Source organism: Octopus sinensis, linkage group LG11 (genome assembly GCF_006345805.1).
Source record: "Octopus sinensis linkage group LG11, ASM634580v1, whole genome shotgun sequence".
Lineage (NCBI taxonomy): Eukaryota > Metazoa > Mollusca > Cephalopoda > Octopoda > Octopodidae > Octopus > Octopus sinensis.
The window spans coordinates 41,061,296-41,083,925 of NC_043007.1; the positions used below are offsets into that span (position 1 = coordinate 41,061,296).

The 22,630-nt window shown below is 36.4% G+C and overlaps 1 protein-coding gene across 1 annotated transcript in view; it reads left to right on the forward strand.

Moving 5' to 3' along the window:
* The first annotated feature begins 1,124 nt into the window (after positions 1 to 1,124).
* Positions 1,125 to 22,630, forward strand: part of LOC115217605 (organic cation transporter protein-like) — an 81,377-nt gene continuing 59,871 nt past the window's right edge. Inside the window, exons 1-2 of the mRNA XM_029787357.2 lie at positions 1,125 to 1,577; positions 13,883 to 14,078. Of these exons, the coding sequence (XP_029643217.1) occupies positions 13,910 to 14,078 (169 nt within the window). The 5' untranslated portion in view covers positions 1,125 to 1,577; positions 13,883 to 13,909. The remainder of the gene's footprint in view (positions 1,578 to 13,882; positions 14,079 to 22,630) is intronic.

Below are 22,630 nucleotides of genomic sequence, written 5' to 3' on the forward strand. Positions count from 1 at the left end.
TCTCCTTCACAATTTGGAGCTTCTAAAGTCTTGTGGATGGAATTTGGTAGGCTGAAAGGAAATCGACAGAAACCAGTTGAAGGGGTCATTCATATACTTTGTGCATTTAAAACGCTGACTATACAATAGTACACCTCACCACGCTACATTATATTTCACTGAACTACACTATCTTTAAAAAAAAATCGTCAAATTTAGCCCAATTACGCTGTTCACTACATTATGCCACATCAGACAGTTATTTGCATTAAAGTAGAATTGAGAAGGAGAAGAAGAAGAAGAAGAAGAAGAAGAAGAAGAAGAAGAAGAAGAAGGAGAGGAAGGAGAAGAATGAGAAGAAGAAGAAGGAGAAGAAGAAGAAGAAGAAGAAGAAGAAGAAGAAGAATGAGAAGAAGAATGAGAAGAATGAGAAGAAGAAGAAGAAGAAGAAGAAGGAGAAGGAGAAGAATGAGAAGAATGAGAAGAAGAAGAAGAAGAAGAAGAAGAAGAGGAAGAAGAAGAAGAAGAAGAAGAGGAAGAAGAAGAAGGAGAAGGAGGAGGGGTGGAGGGGGTGGAGAGAAGAAGAAGAAGAAGAAGAAGAAGAAGAAGAAGAACAACAACAACAACAACAACAACAACGTGTGGCAAGTGAAAGGAAAGGTAAAAGGAAAAGATAAAAACTTGGGTGTAAAAGATTAAGAAAGAAAGAAACAAACAAGCAAACAAACAAACACAAACAAACAAACAAAGAGAAATGAAAACACAAGAAAAGAGAAAAGAAAGTGAAAGAAAAATAATACAAGAGAGAGGTGATTTGGCTCGAAAGTGGGTAACGAGATTGTGAATCTATGTAAGCTGGGATTAGCGAGAATGCGTATGTGTGTACGTGTGTGTGCGCGCGCGTGTCGTGTGTGTGTGTGTGTGTGTGTGTGTGTGTCTGTTTGCGTGTATGTGAGAAACAGATAAAGCGTGTGTGCGTGTCAGTGCGTGCGTGCGTGCGTGCGTGCGTGCGTGCGTGCGTGCGTGCGTGCGTGCGTGCGTGCGTGCGTGCGTGCGTGCGTGCGTGCGTGCGTGCGTGCGTGCGTGCGTGTTTGCAAGTGAAAAGGGAGAGAAAGAAATGAGTGAAGCTATTTCCAGAGTGAACATTTCAGAAAGAGAGAGGGAAGGGGAGGTTAATAAAGGGATCGAGTGAGTGGGACTAAGAGAAGATGGGGGGGTGGATGTGGAAAGCGTACTTAAAAGTATTTAGGCGAAGATACGCAGAGAGACAGACGATCGGACAGACAGATGTAATAATGAAAGAAATTAATGAGGGTTACTGTTGTTGTTTCGTGTTGTTTTGAATTGACAATTTGAGCAGTTCGGAGAACAAGTGGATCAATCAACTTTATAGCTCATACAATTTATCAACATAACACAACAAAACTAAACTAAAGGAAAAGAACGGAGAGGAGGACGATTCAAAAATAGGAGAACGGGGGAGAAAGACCTTTAACTAATCCACATGCTGTCAGTATATAGGTCTCAATTCGCAGCCGCCACGTCGTATTCCGTAACATTTTATTTCTGACAAATAGACGGTTTTATTCCTTTGCCAGGTAAATATTTCAACAGTTTTCGTACACTTCGACGTTTTCCATGTTAATGTTGTTAATCCTGATGTTGATACTTATTTTACTCGTTTTATTACGTTTTCTTTCTTTCTTTAATTTAATCTTTATTTATTTTTGTACTCCTCGCATCTATTATTCATTCGTCTCTGTTTCATTTCTTCATTGCGACTCAGGCTACCTTAGCCTTACTGTTACTCCTCTATTTCTTCCATTTTTTTCTTTTTTTTTTTCTCGTTTATTACCAGCGACAGTGGAATGTCAAAGTCGATAGAGCAACAGGCAAAATTACCTTGCAATATTTAATCTCGTTCCTCCTAAGACAGCTAAAATAGGTATCGTTAAATTCCTAAGATCGATACCAACGTTCGATATCTATTTTTGTTTTCCTATTTTCAGTATTTCCTTCTTTCTTTCCATTTTACCATTTTCTTTCTTTTTCATCTATTTTCACTTTCACTTTCCTTACATTTATTTTTTTTTTCCGTTCCTTCTGTTTCTCCGTCTATCTCTCCGAATTGTTTACTATCAATCCTTCACTCCTTCTCTCCCTTGTTCTTTTCATCCATCTTGTACTTTTCCCCGTCTCTCTTTCTTACTTCCCTCTTGTTCCGCCTTATTTCCTATTCGTTTTCTATTTCTTACGTTTGTTATTCTGTATTTTTGTTAACTTTTACATAAACCTTTTCGAATAATTATTTTTGTTATCATTCTCCTCTCTCAATTACTAGATCTATTTAACTGAAGCTCTAAATTTTACTTGCTCCCCCCACTCCACCCAAAAAATATGCCTTTTATTAGAAGATTTAGAAATTGCAATTTCCAACTTCCGTATTTTTTGCTAACCTTTAATCTTTTGATATATAATTTCCCCCACCCTCATTTCCATTTCTCTCTTTTTCTGTCTTTCCCCACTTTGTAAAGGCGTGTGGTTTAGTGGTTAGGGTCTTACACTCACAATCGTAAGATCGTGCTTTCGATTGAACAAAACAGTTCGTTTCCAGAGAGCATAAACACTTCATTTCACATTAGTCCCGTCCACCCAGCAGCAAATAAGTTCCAGTAATAGCCCGGAAGATAACCCTGCGACGGACCGGTGTCCCGTTGAGGGGCAGAATGTTGTAATCTCGGTCATTTATATGCCATGGAAACCCTGTCAAGCTCCTGCTTTATGAATCCTAGGGTCTTCGAGAGGCCTAAGTCAAATACTGCCTTTTACTTTTACAACTCGGCAAATGCGATAGAATGACGAACTTAAAGGCGGCGAGCTGGCAGAAACGTTAGGACGCCGGGCGAAATGCTTAGCGGTATTTCGTCTGCTGCTACGTTCTGAGTTCAAATTCCGCCGAGGTCGACTTTGCCTTTCATCTTTTCGGGGTCGATTAAATAAGTACCAGTTACGCACTGGGGTCGTTATAATCGACTTAATCCGTTTGTCTGTCCTTGTTTGTCCTCTCTGTGTTTAGCCCCTTGTGGGTAGTAAAGAAATATAAATAGGTATTTCGTTACGTTCTGCTTAGCAGTATTTCGTTACGTTCTGAATTCAAATACCGCCGGGGTCGACTTTGCCTTTTATCCTTTCGGGTCGATAAATTAAGTATCAGTGAAACACTGGGATCGGTGTAATCGGAAAATCCGTTCACCGCAAATTATAAGGCCTTGTGCCTTTAGTAGAAAAAATTGTTATTGTTGTTGCTGTTGTTGTTATTATTATTAGGGCGACGATCCGACAGAATCGTTAGCACGCCGCGTAAAATGCTTAACGGCATTTCGTCTGTCTTTACGTTCTGCGTTAAAATATTGCCGAGGTCGACTTTGCCTTTCATCCTTTCGGATTCGATAAAATAAGTACCAGTTGAGCACTTGAGTCGATTTAAGCGATTTACCCTCTCTCCTGAATTTGCTGGCCTTGTGCCAAAATTTGAAACCAATATATCAAATTATACTATTAACGCTGCATTGCGATCATGTTAATGTGTTCTATTTGCTGTTGACGTCTTTGTTGCAAACATGAGCCTTTATTGATTATAGCTGCATGCTATTTTCTGCCGTACATTTTTTAAAATTTCTTTTGTTTGTTTTTTTTGTTTTATTTTTGTTTTGTTTTGTTTTTTTCAAATGTAAAGCTTTGAGGGAAGTAGAAGTGTCTGTGACCCTTACAGATGTGGAATCAGTATTCCGTTACGAGCCTCACTTGAGCTTTGCTGGGTGTCAAAAGCTGTTAGGGGCTGAAATATTTTGTGGCACTAAAGAGGAGAGGTAACATTTGAGATGCGACACTAGATATTCTAAGATGTACTTTTACTTTCCCCTGAGCAATCGTCGGTGATAGTCAAGTCCAACATCTGGAGTGCAGCTGTGGACTCTAGCTGAGTGTCTCTCATGTTTAGTGGCGGGGTTTATTATGGTAGTTCACTATCTTGATATAAGAAGCCGAAATTATACACCTCACCGCTATGTCAACCAAGCTGGGAACTGGTACCGTTAGATCATATAACTCACTTCTGCGTGCACCAGACAACGTGGGAATTTCTACATCTGTAGCTCTCAACCGTTATCTTGATATAAGAGGCCGAAATGGTACACCTCACCACTAGCTATGTCTACCAAGCTGGGAACATATTGAACATATTGCTAATTTCTGTGAACATTTCTGTTTGTACCAGACAATACGGGAGCTTCTGTAGCTCTTGTGTGATCCCTGAGGCAGGGGTTGTAAATAATTGATTGGAATTTTTCCAGTTAATTATTTTCCTAGTAATCAATTAATTCTAATTGGGAAATAGGCCAATCAATTATTGCAATTAACTGCAATAATTATTGCAATTAACTTCAATATTTTGCCGAACATCAAAAAAAAAAACAACATGTATTTTGGAGTGTTAGCTTTGATTTAGATAAAAGCCAAAATGATAGGAAAATAAAAAGCACGTCTTATAGTTTCAAAAAACTTTATTATCAGAAAACGTTCAAAGTTTAATCTTATTGACTTAGAATAAGGAACAAACAACATTTATACTCTACATTGTACAGTAGTTGAAAAGCAAATAAATTGAAGGTCTTTAATTGAAAGAGTTTCTCAAACGAGTAGCACAATTAAAATGTTCTAATACAGCAAAAGGTCATGAAAGATTACAGATTTCTGAGCTAGGTCTTCATCCAAGAAAGCAGGATTGACTTTTAGAAATAATTGCTGGTGTTAAATATTGCCGAAAATCATTAAAAGAGTAACCTGCTGAGCTGAAGAAACGTTCCAAGATGTTGGACGTTGATAACAAAAATCTACAGTTCAGATATTGCTGAGGTGAAAGTTTATCTCTTTTGTGTTTTTTTCAAACAAATTGAAGCTAAATCATCATCTTCTACAGGTAAATCAGACTACTGTGATGTGTCTGTCACCACTTTCAGCTGATGTAGAGCAGTCACTTCATTTGCAGTTAGCTCTGCTTCTGCATGTTGTAAAATTTTCACAACTCCACTTTCAAAATTTGGGCTGTGCACAATGGCTGCCGATAGAAGCAAATATTTTTTTTACCTCCTCGTAAGGATACAATGCGAGAATTTCGCCAAAAAGAATTCGAGCTTCTCCCAAATCTATTTCTGTTCTTTGCAAGGCAACTGTTACTGAGCGTAACTTTCCTAAATTGTCTTTTAGAGTCTGCAGATCATTATGATCGCGTGGAACCAACCAGCTTTGGATCGCCTTGAAAAGAGTCTAAAAACCTCCCAATTATGTCATAAGTGTTGTGTTAGTTGCAAAGGCGTTTTTTCCCGAAGTTTTCCCGCACGTTTTAATGATTTTAGCTTGCCCATCAACATTAGCACGCCGGGCGAAATGCGTAGCCGTATTTCGTCTGCCGTTACGTTCTGAGTTCAAATTCCGATGAGATCGACTTTGCCTTTCATCCTTTCGGGATCGATAAATTAAGTACCAGTTACGCACTGGGGTCGATATAATCGACTTAATCCGTTTGTCTGTCCTTGTTTGTCCCCTCTGTGTTTAGCCCCTTGTGGGTAGAAAAGAAATTTTTAAAAAATTTATCAAGCAGAACTTCCTACTTGTCGTAATAAGCAGAAACAGCTTGATTGAATTTGTGAGAGCCAAATCCAGTCAATGGCGTTCTACACAAATTCGCTATAGATTTGTTCACTTCAGTATTATCTCCGGTAATAACTACATTTTCTAAACATTTTCTAAACTTTTGTTATAGGCACTCTATAAATTCAACATAATCAGAAGTAGTGAATGATGTTTCACTTACCATTGACGAAAATACCAGCAAAACAGTACAATAGTCATTTTGATAATTGTACGAATAAGATGCAGAAAGTCCAATGAAATGCGTCGAATCCTTAGTCTAACCGTCGATTACCAACGAAAATTTACTTGGAAGTTCATCAGATATTTTCTTTTCCACTTCTTGAATAAGTTTCTCCATGTATTTCTTTAAGGTCACATTTGTCACACTTCCTAAGTTTGTGTACTTACGACTAAAGGAAAATGTTTTAAAACTAACATCCTACCATAAACCACTTAATCCAACCATAAACGTTTAAGGCCGAGTGACTGACCAAACTACTTCGTGGAGAAAGAAAACTCGATAAAGATGGTCATCCACTTGCTTGTGTAGTAGAATACTCTGTATGCTGTTTTTTTTCTTATATACGATTCATAAGATTTGTCCATCCAGTTCCTTTTTTCTAGGTCAACTTTTGCCACACTTGAATTCCATACATGTTCACTGTTTGTTTGGTTAAAATATTTTCTGACGATATGCTCGTTTTCACGCGGCATGAATTAGTTTAAAATAAAAGATATTTCGCCATTCCACTGATGAAAGTCTGATTCAGTTAATATGTTGGAGCGAAATTCAATATACAACTGCGTTGCAGGCAAAGTTATGATTTAACGTCAGAATGTGTGAACAATTTTTGGCAGTCAGAACCAAGAATCACTCGACAGCGATTATTTGACAACATACACAATAGCCAATTCCCAAACACGACGGAATGTGTGAATCATTCTCGACATTCCTAACCAAGCGTCAACACTCGACAGCAGTTATTTGACAACATACACAATAGCCAAATCCCAAGCTTGATAGAATGTGCATCATTCTCAGTAGTCTGAATCAAGCATCAGCATTTGACAACATACACAGTAGTCAGTTCCTAAGAACGACAGAATATATGAATAATTTTCAGCTGTCACAACAAAGCGTCGACACAATACCTCAAATAATAATAGAACACTGTATTTGCCAATTGACCGTCGAATGAAGTATGAGCCATTTGAAGAACTTTCGCTGACAATGTTGCAATTAACTGCAATTAATTGCAATCAATTATTTAATTGGCAGCACGACTCCAATCAATTAATTGGACCAATATATTGCAATTAATTTTCCATCAATTTATTTTTTACAACCCCTGCCCCGGGGGATTCATATAAGATTTTTGAGGTCCACACAAGGAAAATAGTAAATTGGGTCTACAGTAATATTTTCAGGGTCCATGAAAAAATTTCGATTTAGATGTATTTATCGCAAGAAACAACTAGGTTCCTCTCTTTAATGTTTTACACAGTTTAGCATGTTTCCAACCACTGAAACATGTTCTTTCAAACCTATACTCTTTTACTTGTTTCAGTCATTCGACTGCGGCCATACTGGAGCACCACCTTTTAGTCGAGCAAATCGACCCCAGGACTTAATCTTTGTAAGCCTAGTACTTATTGTATCTGTCTCCTTTGCCGAACCGCCAAGTTACGGGGACGCAAACACACCAGCATCGGTGCAATTTTCCGATATCTACCGAATCTGCCATCTACTACATCTGTATAAACAATATTGACTCATATTTACAAAATAAATCTACAACTACCAACCACTGGGGTATATATGTAAGCATGTACGTATTCTATTCCTGTTTTTCTTTGTGTTGATTTTTATCAATGTTTCCTAAAAGAACCCTATATATATATATATATATAGATATATATATATATATATTATATATAATATATATATATATATTATATATATATAATATATATAATATATATATTATATATTCAAGAGTGTATATATTCACTCTCCCTTACGGATTGAATTTGCAAAGCGTCTTAAATAATCTTAGGCCTTTTTCTTCAAAACTAGTCTAGTACTAGATTTGCCTAGAAAAAATGAAGTTCTACCAGTCATTTAAAGTGTAAAGAATGCATTTATCTGAGATGCTATTTATATTTAAATAAATGAAGCATCTCTTATAAATTCATATGCTTGCTCATCTTTCTTCATGTGTGTGTGCATGTATGCATTCATCTGTTTGTATATAAATATGTGTATGTGTGTGAGCGTGTGGGTGTATGTTAATTGCTGGTAAGGACACCATGTTTCGTTTTGCCAACCGTAATATACTACTAAGTATATTAATCTTTAGCATACTGCATTTTCTCTAGAATTGTTTCCCCTGCTACTACTCTGTTACTACAAGGGAGAAAATTCGTATGTTTACATGATGCACCTACAGTGTGCTAAAGGTTAAAGGTTTACGGGTCAATATCGTGACCTACGTTTAAGTACTAGCTGTTCAAATCAATAACTTTTAAGTGTATCTCTACAGATTTTCGTTAGAATTTAGAGCCCGCACTGAAAGTTACGATGTTTCGTATACGAATACGTCTATGGAAACAATGCGATTAAAAACAGAAAATAAGTAATGGATGTAAATGCATATTTCGGGAGTTATTGCCCCTTCTTCAGCACCACATTCGACCCATTAACCATTCACGAACACGTTGCTTAAGTAGCCATTCAGTTCAGAGGTGTAACGCTATTGGATATACCAATTTACATATTAAATACATTCCTCGTACCTATTAATTGCTGGTAGGAACATTGTATTTCGTCTGGCAACCGTAATATACAACCCCATGTGGTGTCGTCATTAACTCGTATCCGAGGAGCAGATTTTTGTGTTAGTGGTGCTATTCAATTTGTGGAGATAACTTAAAAGTGATTCAATAGCAGTATTTACTAGAAAACCTTTAATATACTCGCTGCGTGAGCTGCAGCACGTTGATGGCAATGATCCTCCCGCGCAGTCGGTTCCCGGTCTTCAAAGGTCTGTAAACCTCATAGGAAATTTCTATACCTACGTTGGTCAGGCCACAAATGCAATGAAGACGAAGATCCTTAAAAGTGATTGAATAATAGTATTTACTTGAAAACCTTATATATACTTGGTGCGTACGCTAATGACAATGCCACTCCTGCACATTCGGTTTCCGGTCATCAGGAAGCAGTGAGCCTCTTCGAAAATTTGCATACTCGCGCTGGTTTGGTCACAAAAGTAATGAAGACAAAGATCCTTGCACAGGGAGTCCCCGGACAACCTCCTCCTGACACCAGTGACATAAGACTGCGTGCCACTGTTCTGGAAACTGTAGATACTTTCTTATATTATCCAGAATGACATCGAGAATAGGATCAGCACAGTCCGTACTGCTTTCGGAAAACTCTTCCAAACGAGAATCATGGTATTCCGAGCCGTCGTCCATTCCACACTCCTTTATGGCTGTAAGACGTGGGCGTTGTATTGAGGAAACTTGAAGAAGATGGAACGTTTCCGCCGGCACAATCTTCGTATAATCATGAGGATTCTATGGACGAACTACACAGCCAATGAAGAGGTTCTGTTCCAGGCTGGACTGCGCAGCATTCAAACCACCGTGGGAGGATACCACCTCCGCTAGTCGGGACACATTATACGTTTACCTCAAACGCGCCTCAACCGTCAACTCCAAATTCCGCTTCTGAGACCAACTCAAGTCTTCTCTCCTCTGCTGCACCATTGACCCAAATCCCTAGGGGACAATTGTCAATGACTGCCCAAGGTGGAAGCGTGTCATCGTTGAGGGAACAGGGCGATGGAAAGCAACAGATGTCAAGAGGCAAAGACCGGACATCTAAGCCGCAAAGAACGACTCACTTCTTTGCCTCTCTGCGATAAATGCCCCGGTTCTTCCATGCCGCCCTTGGCCTGAACAGCCACCTCAGACACCAATATCATTTGCACCCGTCAAAATGAAGAAGCTCGATCACTGGGTACAAATCTACTAGTCGGATATGAGCTAATGCCGATATCACACGTGGTTGTATATTAGGGTTGCCAAATGAAATACGGTGTCCCTACCAGCAATTAATAAACACATACCAATTACCAAGAATGTGTTTAATATGTAAATTTGTATATCCAATAGCCTTACAAGGAATGTTCATTAAATATTTCCCCTGGCCCACTTCCCAAGGACTGGAATAAACGAAACTTATTAGTCCTTCTCTAAACCACCAATGGTGACACACATGTCCAATTGCCTTATGTTGTTGTGAAGACCTACTCTGTTGAAGTCGGTAGGTTGCATCTAGAGCCAAGACTTCACTTCATCATCCGAAAAGTGATTGCCTTCAAACAAGGCTTTATGGTTAGAAACAGGTAGAAGTTAGGTGATGCGAGGTCAGGAGAGTAAGGGGAATGGGAAAGGATTTCATAGCCACGGGAGTGTGCTTTCATCTGGGCAACATGCGTATTGTGAACTAGGGCGTTGTCTTGGAGGAGGAGGACACATTTGGTCAGCATGCCACACTTCTCTGCTTTGATGGCGTCCCGCAATTTCTGCAACAGAGAAGCTGCCAAAACATCCATCATCACTACTCCATGCTGATCTCAAAAAGCTGGATATCACTTTGCCTGATAAGGGTTGGATACAAGCCTACTTTAGAGGTGGTGAAAAAAGACATTATAACAATTTTGATGAGTCATCAAAATTGTTATAAAGTCTTGTTGCTGAGATGGGTTCTCTTTCTTTCCTGATAAGATTACATTATTTTACAAGTTTATTCATTTGGAATAAAAGCAATGTTGTCTTCGAAATATATGTCGAAAGTAAAAGAATTGAATAACATCTGCGTTCAACTCCATTTTTTACTTATATATGTATATATATAATATATATATATATATATAATGTATATAATATATATATACTATATATATATATAATATATATACTATATATATATATATATATATATATATATGTATAATATATATATATATGGTGTGTATATATATATAATATATATATATATATATATATAGTATATATATATATATATATATATAGGGTGGCGAAGACTCGTATAAATATCACCACACAGTGGCCTAGCATGTAAAAAAGTCAATAGACAACATATTTGTATTTCAAAATAGAAAATTACCCTTAACAGGTAATTTTTACATGCTAGAAATAGCAACCAAACAAGGCAAAAACCACAATTTTATAGCAAATTTCGAAGTACATGAAAAATAAAAACCTTTACCTTGTTATATAACGGTTATACCAATGGTTTCGAATTTCTTTAGCAAATGATATTGCTTGCCATCTTTTCATAGATAATTTAGCAAGTCCATATTATCTATTAAAAGATGGCAAGCAATATTATTTGCTAAAGAAATTCGAAACCATTGGAATAACCGTTATATAACAAGGTAAAGGTTTTTATTTTTCATGTACTTCGAAATTTGCTATAAAATTGTGGTTTTTAGCCGTGTTTGGTTGCTATTTCTAGCATGTAAAAATTACCTGTTAACGGGTAATTTTCTATTTTGAAATATGTATGTATGTATGTATGTAGTATGTATGTAGGATGTATGTATGCATGCATGTATGTAGGTATGTATATGTATATAATATATATATTATATATATATATATATATAATATATACTTTATTTAAAAGCAGCAGAAATATAACAGAAGCTTTACTCAGAGTCATTTTAAACAGTGTATACGCATACTAGACTATCTATAATATACATATACATCAAAATACACAGATGCATGCACATAGTTACATACATACAGGCATATATATGTAAGACATAAATATACGCACAAATACACATGTACATATATATATATATATATATACATGCACGCAACCATGCCTGGGTTCAAAAATCTCTTGGTGTATACATATAGAAGTCAGTTATAACAGACAAGAGAGATAGGAAGTATAACTTAAAACAGTGCTTTTCAAAATTTTTGCTGGAGCGGAACCCCAAGGAAACATTCCACTGGCTCGAGGAACTCCTGTGCAATAATTTAATAGTCTCATGCACACATATCTGCACAGGAGAATTAAAAATTACTGCCGATTTTAGCAGTTTTGTAACTTCTTGCGGAACCCCTGGACTGTACTGGCGGAACCCTGGTTGAAAACCACTGACTTAAACGTAGGGAGGGAGAAAGAAAAAAAAAATAAGAAGAACCCTAAACGTAACAGCTAGCGAAAGAAAGAGGGAAGTAAGGGCGGAGAAAAGGAACGCATTGTTTAGGGACGCTACCAAAGTAATGAATAGGGAGAGAAAGGATACTTTGCGTAAGGAAAGAAAAAAGAAAGAGATAGGTGAGAAAATATGTGTAACAAACGAACACATAAAATGAAATTACATATATATATATTCTGTTGTGTCCGGGGAGAGTCATTTTCTTTTTGTGCCTTATAATTTAACACACTCACCGGTAAAATGACTCTCCTTGGACACAACAGAATATGCTTCAACACACGAACTCACATAAAGAATCTTGCAAACCAAATCCAAAAACGAAATACACATATGTGTGTGTGTGTGTGTGTGTGTGTACGAGCAAAACGTCCCCCCGTCCAATGGACGGTGCTAAGTTGTCAAACATTTAAACCAAATTTTCTCAAAACAACTTGTCCGACTGTCCCATAGGCCTCCCCTTTGAGAAACACTGATTTAACCTAAATTTGAGACAACAGCAAAAGAAGAAATAACGATAGACTTTTTTCTATTCCAAAGAAAAACGATTTTATTCACATAAATATGCAACCGAAGAGTTTAAAGTACCAGTAAACGATAAGGATGTTGACTGGGAGAACACAAACACGGTGTAAACAGTAAGCTTGGCAGGAAAGAAACGTGCCTTTAAGCAGTACAAAAACAGCAAAAAATGGAAGGTGCAGTTATGTACAGGTTGACGGAAGAAAAGCAGAACAAAAACGGTTGTATCGATCGCATTCTTACCTGGAATCGATTTTTGTAATTTTTTCAAGACTTATACATGCCCTGATACCGTCGGTAACTACATATCAAATTTGAGCGCAATCGGATGGAGGATGCCCGAGATCCGAGAAGACACACACAGACAGACAGACAGAATGGATTTTATATAAGATATATATATACACACACACACACACACACACACACACATAAGTATATATTAGCATATAAATACACAAGATCACGCATATAAATATATAGAAATATGAACGTAAATACATATCCCCACAAATATAAGTGTATACATGCATGCATATACATCCATGTACATATGTGTACAAGTATAAACATACACGCTTACTTACACATATATACAGATGCACATATACAAATACATATGCATGCCTACGATACAGACATCCACATAAAACATACATAGGTCCTAACGTGTATATACAGACAACTTTTTTTTTTAATTGCTGAGTGTATAATAATAAAAATTGGATAAAAGATATGCAAAATGGAACACCATATATCGAATTATCTATAAATATAACGATTATTGATCAGACCTCGTATTGCTTTTATCAGTTGCTATCATTGAATAGAGGTAGTAAGCGGTGAGCTGCTATGATAGTTAGTACGCCGGACAAAATACTTAGCGGCATTTCCTCTGTCTTGACATTCTGAGTTCAAATTCTGTTGAGGTTGACTTTGCTTTACATCCCATTCGGGGGTCGATAAAATAAATACCAGTAGAGCACTAGGATCCATGTAATCGACTTATCACCTACCCTGAAATTACTGGCATTGTGTCCAAAATTGAAACCCATTATCAAATAGAGGTAGAAGGCGGCGAGTTAGCAAGATCGTTAGCACATGAGGCAAAATTCTTAACGGTATTTGTTCCGACTCTTTACGTTCTGAGTTCAAATGCCGCCGTGGTTCGCTTTGTTTTTCATCATTTCGGAGGGGATAAGGTAAGTACCAGTTGAGCGATAGAGTGGATGTAATCGACTAGGCCCTTCACACCACAAAGTTTCAGTCTGTGCTCCAAGAGTAGAAAGTTTCAGATATGCGAGTGCGTAATAAAAAGATACAATGGTCTCTGCTTGAATGGAATTCCCCATAGATTTGATTAACCTGTACTGAATTGAGCGAAATCATATCATTATTTTTCGGTTCGTTTTCTCTTCCAGCTCGTCTGATGACTGCCAAAAGAAAATATGGAAAAAGATCAAGAGGCGCAATTCAAAATGTGGTCTGCTACAGTCAATGTGGATTATGTTATGAATGGGCTTGGAACGAAAGGTTACTTCCACACATCACAATTCCTGCTCTGGTGTCTCACAGCACTTGTAGCATCAGGCAATCTTAACCTTTACATCTTCAGCGGTGAGTTTTCAACTGTTACGTCTTCAGATTGTGACATCCATCCATTCATCCATCCATCCATACATACATACATACATACATACATACATACATACATACATACATAGTTGTTGAAATTCCAATGAAGGAGCTTCGGATCTTGGTTAGAAACCGGTTCTTTCTCTATTGACAAAAAACCTTGAAATAAAACTGAAAAAATACATACCTATATACATACATACATGCTACATGCAGGTATCAGGCATACATACATTCATGCAGGCATATATATGTTCACACATCCTCACACACACAAACGCGCACACACACACACATACACACACACACACACACACACACACACACACACAAATGAGCAAAGGATTGAAGATGACGATATTACATTTTTAATCAGTGATCATCGTTTCAATAATCGATATAAGTTTTTTGCTCAAACAACATGCATGCTATGTAAATTCATACGATATTAAATGATATTTCTACTTATCATTCCTTCGAAGTCCCAAAATAACATTGCACTAAGTTAAAAGACATTCTATGTATACGAATATCTCTTGTATAAACGTCATCTGCTCAAAGGACAACTGGCGAACGCTTTTGTTCGAAAAATAGAGAAATAAATTATTATATTTGCCAGGAAACTCTGGATAGCTGTACTTAACAATATTTGTGTTTTTTACTATAACATTATATATATATAATATATATATATATATATATATACACACTCACACACATATATACGTGTGTGTATATATGTGCAAAAAATTTTAAAAAAAGGAAAATGCACTCACTTTACATCGGTTTGATTTTTTTTCAGTATATTTTATATTGTTTGTCGACCGGTTTCGCTTTCACTAATCATAACATTGAAATTATTGTAATTCCGCATTTTCTTAAGAAGATTTTAGTTCATGTTGTGTGTGAAGTTTGTAAATGAATGATTGAGCAGTTATAAAAATCTAAGGGGATGTAATTGGTGATCGTTATTATTGGGGACAGGAAGATAATTGTTTATCTTTCGGGGAGGGAATAAATAAGTATATATATACAAAAACTCAAAAGCTAAAGTAGTGAGATGAAACATATACAGTGATGGGTATGTGATCATGAATTAAAATATATACTGAGATCAAAGTTGGTTATGCTTTCATATTTAGACGTGTTCTGTATTTTTTCGATGAGCAAATTTTCTTTATTTAAACTTTCTTGTATAGAAATTGTTTCTTTGCACTGGTAGATGGGGAAAACTGTGAAATTTGATTGGATATTCCCTGCACACATGTCTATGTGTTCACTCAAAGGAATCTGTGTGTATTGAAGGAACCAGATCTGTTCCTTGTGTAGTGTGGTTCTCTGTCTCATACTTGTCTGTCCTATATAGTTATGTCCACAACCTGAGCAAGTTATAAATTAGATTCTCGAAAGCTCAAGTGAAGCTGGTTTTAGTTATGAACCTTTCTCCTTGTTTGAATAGGAATTCCAAGCTTTCCAGTAGGTTGGGGAATGTTCTACAGTTTGGGTGTCCACATTTTTAAACGTTGGTTTCGTAGTTGTTGTGTAAATTTTCGCATTTTTAGAAGTCTTTTCAACGATTTGTGTTGCTTTTGGCATTTGATGAATTTATGTTTTCAGAATGTTGTTCATTTTGGGGTCTCTGGTGAACATAGGTAGATTTTGTACAATAGTTTTGTATGCCACATTGTTTACAGGATTGTGAGTTGATATATACAGAAGCGTTTTGAGATGAGGTGTTGCGTTAGGTTTCCTTCACCTTAATGTTTTAATGTCTAATTTCTTTGCACGCTTAATTCCATCGTTTATAAGTGACGGCATCTTCAAGACCTCAGAACAACACTAACTAAATGACAATATATTCACCCTCACTTAAAGAAACATACACATACTATTCGTTCTTCACTCCACTTTTATTGTTTTTCCTATTTTAGTGTCCTATGTCTGAAATCTTTCGTCACACATTTTGTGATCCATTCAACGATTCCTCATCCCATGTGTCTCCTTCTGTTGTGTTTAGTCCACTCTGTATTTCTGTTGTACATACCCTTATCCACACATGTGTTTGCATCTCTATCTCTGTGTGTGCGCGCACGCGTATCTATAAGTTTTGTATGTATGTTTTGTGTGTGTATATCTAGGCTTCATTACTTTATTGCTTGTACCCGTGTCCTTTATTTAGTTTCTTTTTTATTTCCTTATTTATTTCTCTAATTTTGTCTCATTCTGTCTTCGGTATGTAAATGTATGTCCTTGGAGGGGGGAGAGGTTTATGTATTATACTATTTGTATCTTTTTTCTTTTATCTCATAGCCATCATGCTGTGTAGTTTAGAGGGGAGTGTTAGACTTCCATTCGTGTTTTCTTTTGAAGATTGGTCTGTCTACTCCGATGTGTGTGGCCTCTATAATCTAAGTGTCGTTTCTGTTCTATGTGTTGATAATACCTTAACAACAGCGCCTCTATGTTCTAATAGAGCGTGTTAGTGGTGCAATGACTATCATTCTTCTCTTCGGCTACCCCCTAGTATTCACCAATCCGCTCCCCTACGCTACGTTAAGTCACCCCAATGTATGTTGATAGATAGACGCTAAAATGCAGACACAGAGACAGACAAACTGATAGATAGATAGATAGATAGATAGATAGATAGATAGATAGATAGATAGATAGATAGATAGATAGATAGATAGATAGATAGATTGATAGATAGATAGATAGATAGATAACTTTCTTTATTGGCCACACAGGGCTGAACATAGAGGGGACAAATACAATGTAGAGTTTTTCTTTTCAAGGGGCGAGGCGAAAATAAATAAAAATAAAAATAGGGACAGCGATCAAAAAGGATCGAAATCGTTTGGGATGTACAAAAGTCGAAATAGTTCAAAAAGTTCTCAAAAGTGGGTAGGTATATCTGTGAACAGAAAAATCTACGAAAAAAACACATTTACAAGTAGGTAACTCTCTTTTTTCCTTTGTTTTTCTGGTTCATAGGATTATTCTCAAGGTGACTCTGTCATTCACATATGCCATCCTTGCAACATTCACCCATCTTTTGTTGAAGCATTCGCTAGACAAGACTTCCCTCTCTACTCTGACCTTCCTTTTCAAGTGATACTTGAAGAAGTTGATGAGAGATTGACCAAAGAAGAAAGTGTTTGTCTCTAGTCCTTTCAGACGCGTCCACCAAACACATTCTTTCGCCATAACTACAAGTACGAAGAAAGTGGCTCTTCCTTCCCGTTTGAAGGAAGGAGGCGCGACAATATTGACGATAGACTCGGCTGATAAACCAACTCGTCCCATACATGACAGCAGTCGTTTGGCATAAGCCCACAGGTCGGAAATGGTTGGACACTGCACGAGTGCGTGCAAAACGGTTTCATTGCTCTGACCGCATCTCGGGAAGGTCGGCCCGGTGCTTCTCGAGCCATGCCTGCAGAGCTTATCCCGAACGGGTAGCGCTTCTCAATAGCACTGCCAGGTCAGGGATCTCTGGAAGTTGTCTGTAGGTCCCGGCCCGAAAATCGTCTTGAACAGGCGGGTCAGGTATTCCTCGTCAACGCCCACGTTCGCCCCGAGATCGTCGTACCGCCCCTCCACTAATCCCCTATAGAATGCTTTGGTTGTGATGAGTCGGCATAGTTGCTCGAGAGATAGATATTTAGATAGATAGATAGATAGATAGATAGATAGATAGATAGATAGATAGATAGATAGATAGACAGACAGACAGACAGACAGACAGACAGACAGAAAGATAGATAAATTGCTTCCTGTCAACGTATCTCTTAATCTAGATAGATATGTAAAGAGAATGCCTTCTTATCTAACTACATAGCTCCCTGCATAATTATCTAGCTAGCTACGTATCAAGCTACATGCACTTTTCTACTTTTTAACATTTTTTATGTTGTATAGATGTTGTATAAGTCCACGAATAAGTCTGTAGCCACACGGGATCTTAATTACAAGCTTATTTCATTAAATTCTTCTAATATTTTATTCGACGTTCTATCTTATATATCTCAAACGTATTTCCGCTTCACAAACACGAGGGCAAGAATCCAGCAGCCCTTCTTTACTTAATTTCGTTCCCTTCTACTACCACAAACTTGTTTTGTCTTCTTTTGCGGTCTCATTATCCACATAAATATTCTTTAGAGGTCATTATGCGATCATTTACATTCTTTTTGTCGATTCGCCTAATTATCATTTTGTCATTCCTGAAGCCATTTATGCTACTTTCTTGAAACCATTTATGAAACGCATTCTCCATGCCTGTTTATCTATCTATCTATCTATCTATCTATCTATCTATCTATCTATCTATTTATCTATCTATTTATCTATCTATCCGTTCTTCGTGTATATATATGTATATATGTATATATATATATCTATATATATATATATATATATATATATATATATATATATAATATATATATATATAATATATTAATAAATAAAACATATGCATATATATAAACATATATGTACGTACCTACCTCTACATGTATATATACACGCATATATGAGTACAGGACACCAAAAAAACGTCGAACACAATGAGAAACGGAAACATAAACACAAAAACAAGGAACTGGACATTTTTCTTAAACAACAAAAAAATAGAGTACAGGACAAATAACACAAGGGAAATTCCCCTTCTTCAGTCGCCATGGTTTTTCATCTACTCTGCGTTTCGAAGGTGAAGGCGATACGCATCTTCGATAGAAACTTTCCTTCCTGCGAAAAGCAAATCAAATGAAATTTGAGATCTTTTTGCAGAGGGGTAAAAATGGTAACAAAAACAGGACAGTGACGACAGTACAAAATATAAACAGTAAAAGACAGGACAAGGAGAATAACAAGACAAGAAGGGCTGTTAAGCCGAATGAGAAAAAGTATTACGAATGCTATTTTTGAGGACAGCGAAGGAGCAAAGAAAATGCCATCCACACTTCAAGGAAGTCAGGCCAGAAAAGACAGTAGCAGAGCTCTCGTCGCAGGTTATATATATATATGCAAATAACGAGAGAGAAAATGGAAAACATGACAATTAAACACAGAGAAAGGACCCTTCACCAATTGTCAGCTGTCTGTCAACTCCTCGTTTCGATCATTGAACGACAATATGAGTCTTCAAAGATTGTTGCTCATATAAATTCTAAAATAAAATTTAGGATTTATGGAGGGTCAAAGCTGGGAACAAAAACAGGTCAGTGGAGGCATACAAGGAAACCGAACGAAAACAAACATGGAGGGTCATTCGTGCCCTTATACAAGTGATACAACATTAGTTTATGCAGGTGTTTTTACACATCTCATGCTTATACAACCATATTCGTGGTCCTTTCGTCTAGAGAGAGAAAAAACGTCCAGTCCTTTGAACCTCCATGCAGAAAAAGAAGGATGGTCACGTGAGGAAAAGAAAGATGGACGATGGTCACGATTGAGCAACTAGAAAGCGAAAAAGAGAAAGAGGGAGAGAAAGAGAGACGGACAGAAAACGATGAAACAGTGAGGGGGAAAAGAGAATTAGAGAAGGATGGAGGAAGAAAAGAGCGTAGAGTCGCATCAAGAAGGTGAAGATAAACGATAAAACTTACTTGAAAATGGATGCGTGGCCTTCAATTAAATAATAATAATATAATAATAATAATAATTATATATATATATATATATATATATATATATATATATTGCAAGGCACATGGCTAAGTGGTTAGGGTTTGCACTCTCGATTGTTAGATCGTGGGTTCGATTCCCAGACCGGGTGTTGCGTTGTGTTCTTGAGCAAAGCACTTCATTTCACGTGGCTCTGCGATCATTTCGACATCTGATATGTGACACCCAGTTACACCTGTACAGGTAATGTCGATTTCATAGCGGGAGTGAGCTTACGTCTACACAAATATTTGATCGCTATAAACAAATCATCTATGTGGTTGTTCGGTAAGAAATTGTCGAACCCTCATATGTCGTCTAACGATGGAAGAGTCCATGATATATATATTAATATATATTATATATATATATAATATAATTTAAAATTAAAAATTAGGATAAAATCTTAATAAGAAATCTTAACAAGAAATTATCAGGTAGTTAGCGTGAAAAACCTCATAAGAGAAAAAATCTGTAAAATTTTTTCACTTGAAAATATTTATTTATATAATATAGAGGGCATTATTACACATAAATGCCACACGCTAGGAGGGACTTTTAAAGTCAAACTACCAAAAATAAACGAATCGTACCGAATGCAGCTCTCGAAGCAAGACATTTCAAAACAGAATTTAGTTCCAGATCACCTGTGATTTCGCAATTAACGTATTATCTACGTCTCTTGTTCTTCAGTGAAACGAATTCAAAATATATCGTGAATGAACAAAACCAACATACCCGGCGGAACCAAACAGATATATATATATATATATATAATATATATATATATAATATATATATATATATATATTGAGAAAAAAGTTCGCGAGAATTTTGGGAAAAATATTTTTATTTATTCATTAGTACACATTTCTCGAATTTGTCAAATAGAATTTTTTGAATGTACAAGCACCTTGTTCATTTATATAAAACAGATGATTTTGGGGGTTTTGTTTAGAAGATAACAATGTTTTTTTGTGAAGTTCCTTGACAATGGACACAGAGAGACAGACAGATAGACAGACAGATAGATAGATAGATAGATAGATAGATAGATAGACAGACAGACAGACAGACAGACAGACAGACAGACAGACAGTTAGATAGATAGATAGATAGATAGATAGATAGATAGATAGATAGACAGACAGACAGACAGACAGACAGACAGACAGACAGACAGATAGATAGATAGATAGATAGATAGATAGATAGATAGATAGATAGATAGATAGATAGATAGAGATGGGGGGAGAGAGTAGAAGGAGGATCCGCCTTCCTATTCACCATTCATTTATTCATTTAGTCATTTACCATTGTATTGAAATGGGTTTAAGGATGGTGACCTACACGACAAAAATATGTCACCATCATTTGCATTCTTAAATCATCATTTGCATTCTTAAACCCATTTAAATACAATGGTAAATGACTAAATAAATAAATGGTGGATATATATATGTATAGATATGTTTATACACGCTCAGAAAGAATACAAGTTATATATTTATATATGCACACACACACACAAACACGCACGCACACATCCATACACACATATATACATGGGTATCCGTGCGTTTATGTGTCAATGCACGAGTATTTGTATACGTGTGTGTATATATATATATATATTATATATATATATATATATATATATATATATATATATATGCATAAATACACACGTATATTATTTTTACTTCGTGCTTGTGCATTATCTGTGTGTGTGCACATGTGTATGCGCGTGTATGTGTATTCGCGTATGTGTCTCTGTGAATATGTATGTATGCGTGTGTGTAAGCGAGGCACACTTGAAAATCAAAGGTTGTATCTTAATTCCTCCGTTTGTTTCACAGAGGTGTGTTTTATATATAGTTCGTACGTGTGTATACATATAATTATACTCTCCCCCACAAACACCGAGATAAATACATGCATTTAAGTGTGTGTATATATATATGTATATATATATATATGCATTTAAGTGTATTACTATGTATATATACATGTATGTATGAGTGTGTGTATGAATGTATGTATGAATGTATGTATGATATCATTTTACCTAATGATGTATTTTTATCTGTCTCTTATTCACTTCGAAATCTTCATCTCCGTATCTTAATTCGTGCAGCCATTTACAATAGATTTATGTTTGTTGGATCAAGACGACATTTGTCAGAACATGGATATTCCTGCAGCCAACATCAACAATATTCTTAAGCAACTTGGAAGTAAAAATAGGTTCCATGTTTCTCAGCTGACCATTTGGTGCTTCTCCACTACCATTATTTTGGTGAACATTAATTTCTTCCTCTTTACAAGTGAGTTGTGTTTTCCTGAAAATTATGTTTAGAAAAAAATTTTCTATGTATCAATGCAACTATGTATGAATGTATGGATGGATGGATGTACATATATGTGTATTTGTGTATGCGTACGTTTGTATGCATGTATGTAGCTATGTATACATATATATATATATGATACATTAAAGGTCAGTTTTAATCTGGCTTGCTTGCTTGCTTGCAATGTTACCCTGGCAGAATCTTTTCCTTTATTTGGGCAGCTCGATTAATTAATTTTCTTTAACTAAACACTTTGAAACTTCGTATACTGGTAGAATTGGCAATTGTCCGGAATCTCCATATCCGGAAACCTGAGTTTTGGGCAAAAAAAAAACATTTTTAAAAAACAATAATTTACAAGAAAATGGGTGGGGCGGGAGGTAATCTTTCCGAAAATAGTAGCTGGAAAACAGGGAGAAAAAAACCTAAAAGCAGTAGAAATGCACGAACGATTATGGTGGTGTCATGAAGTAAACGTGCTTCAGATACACTTGTTTATTCATACGAACG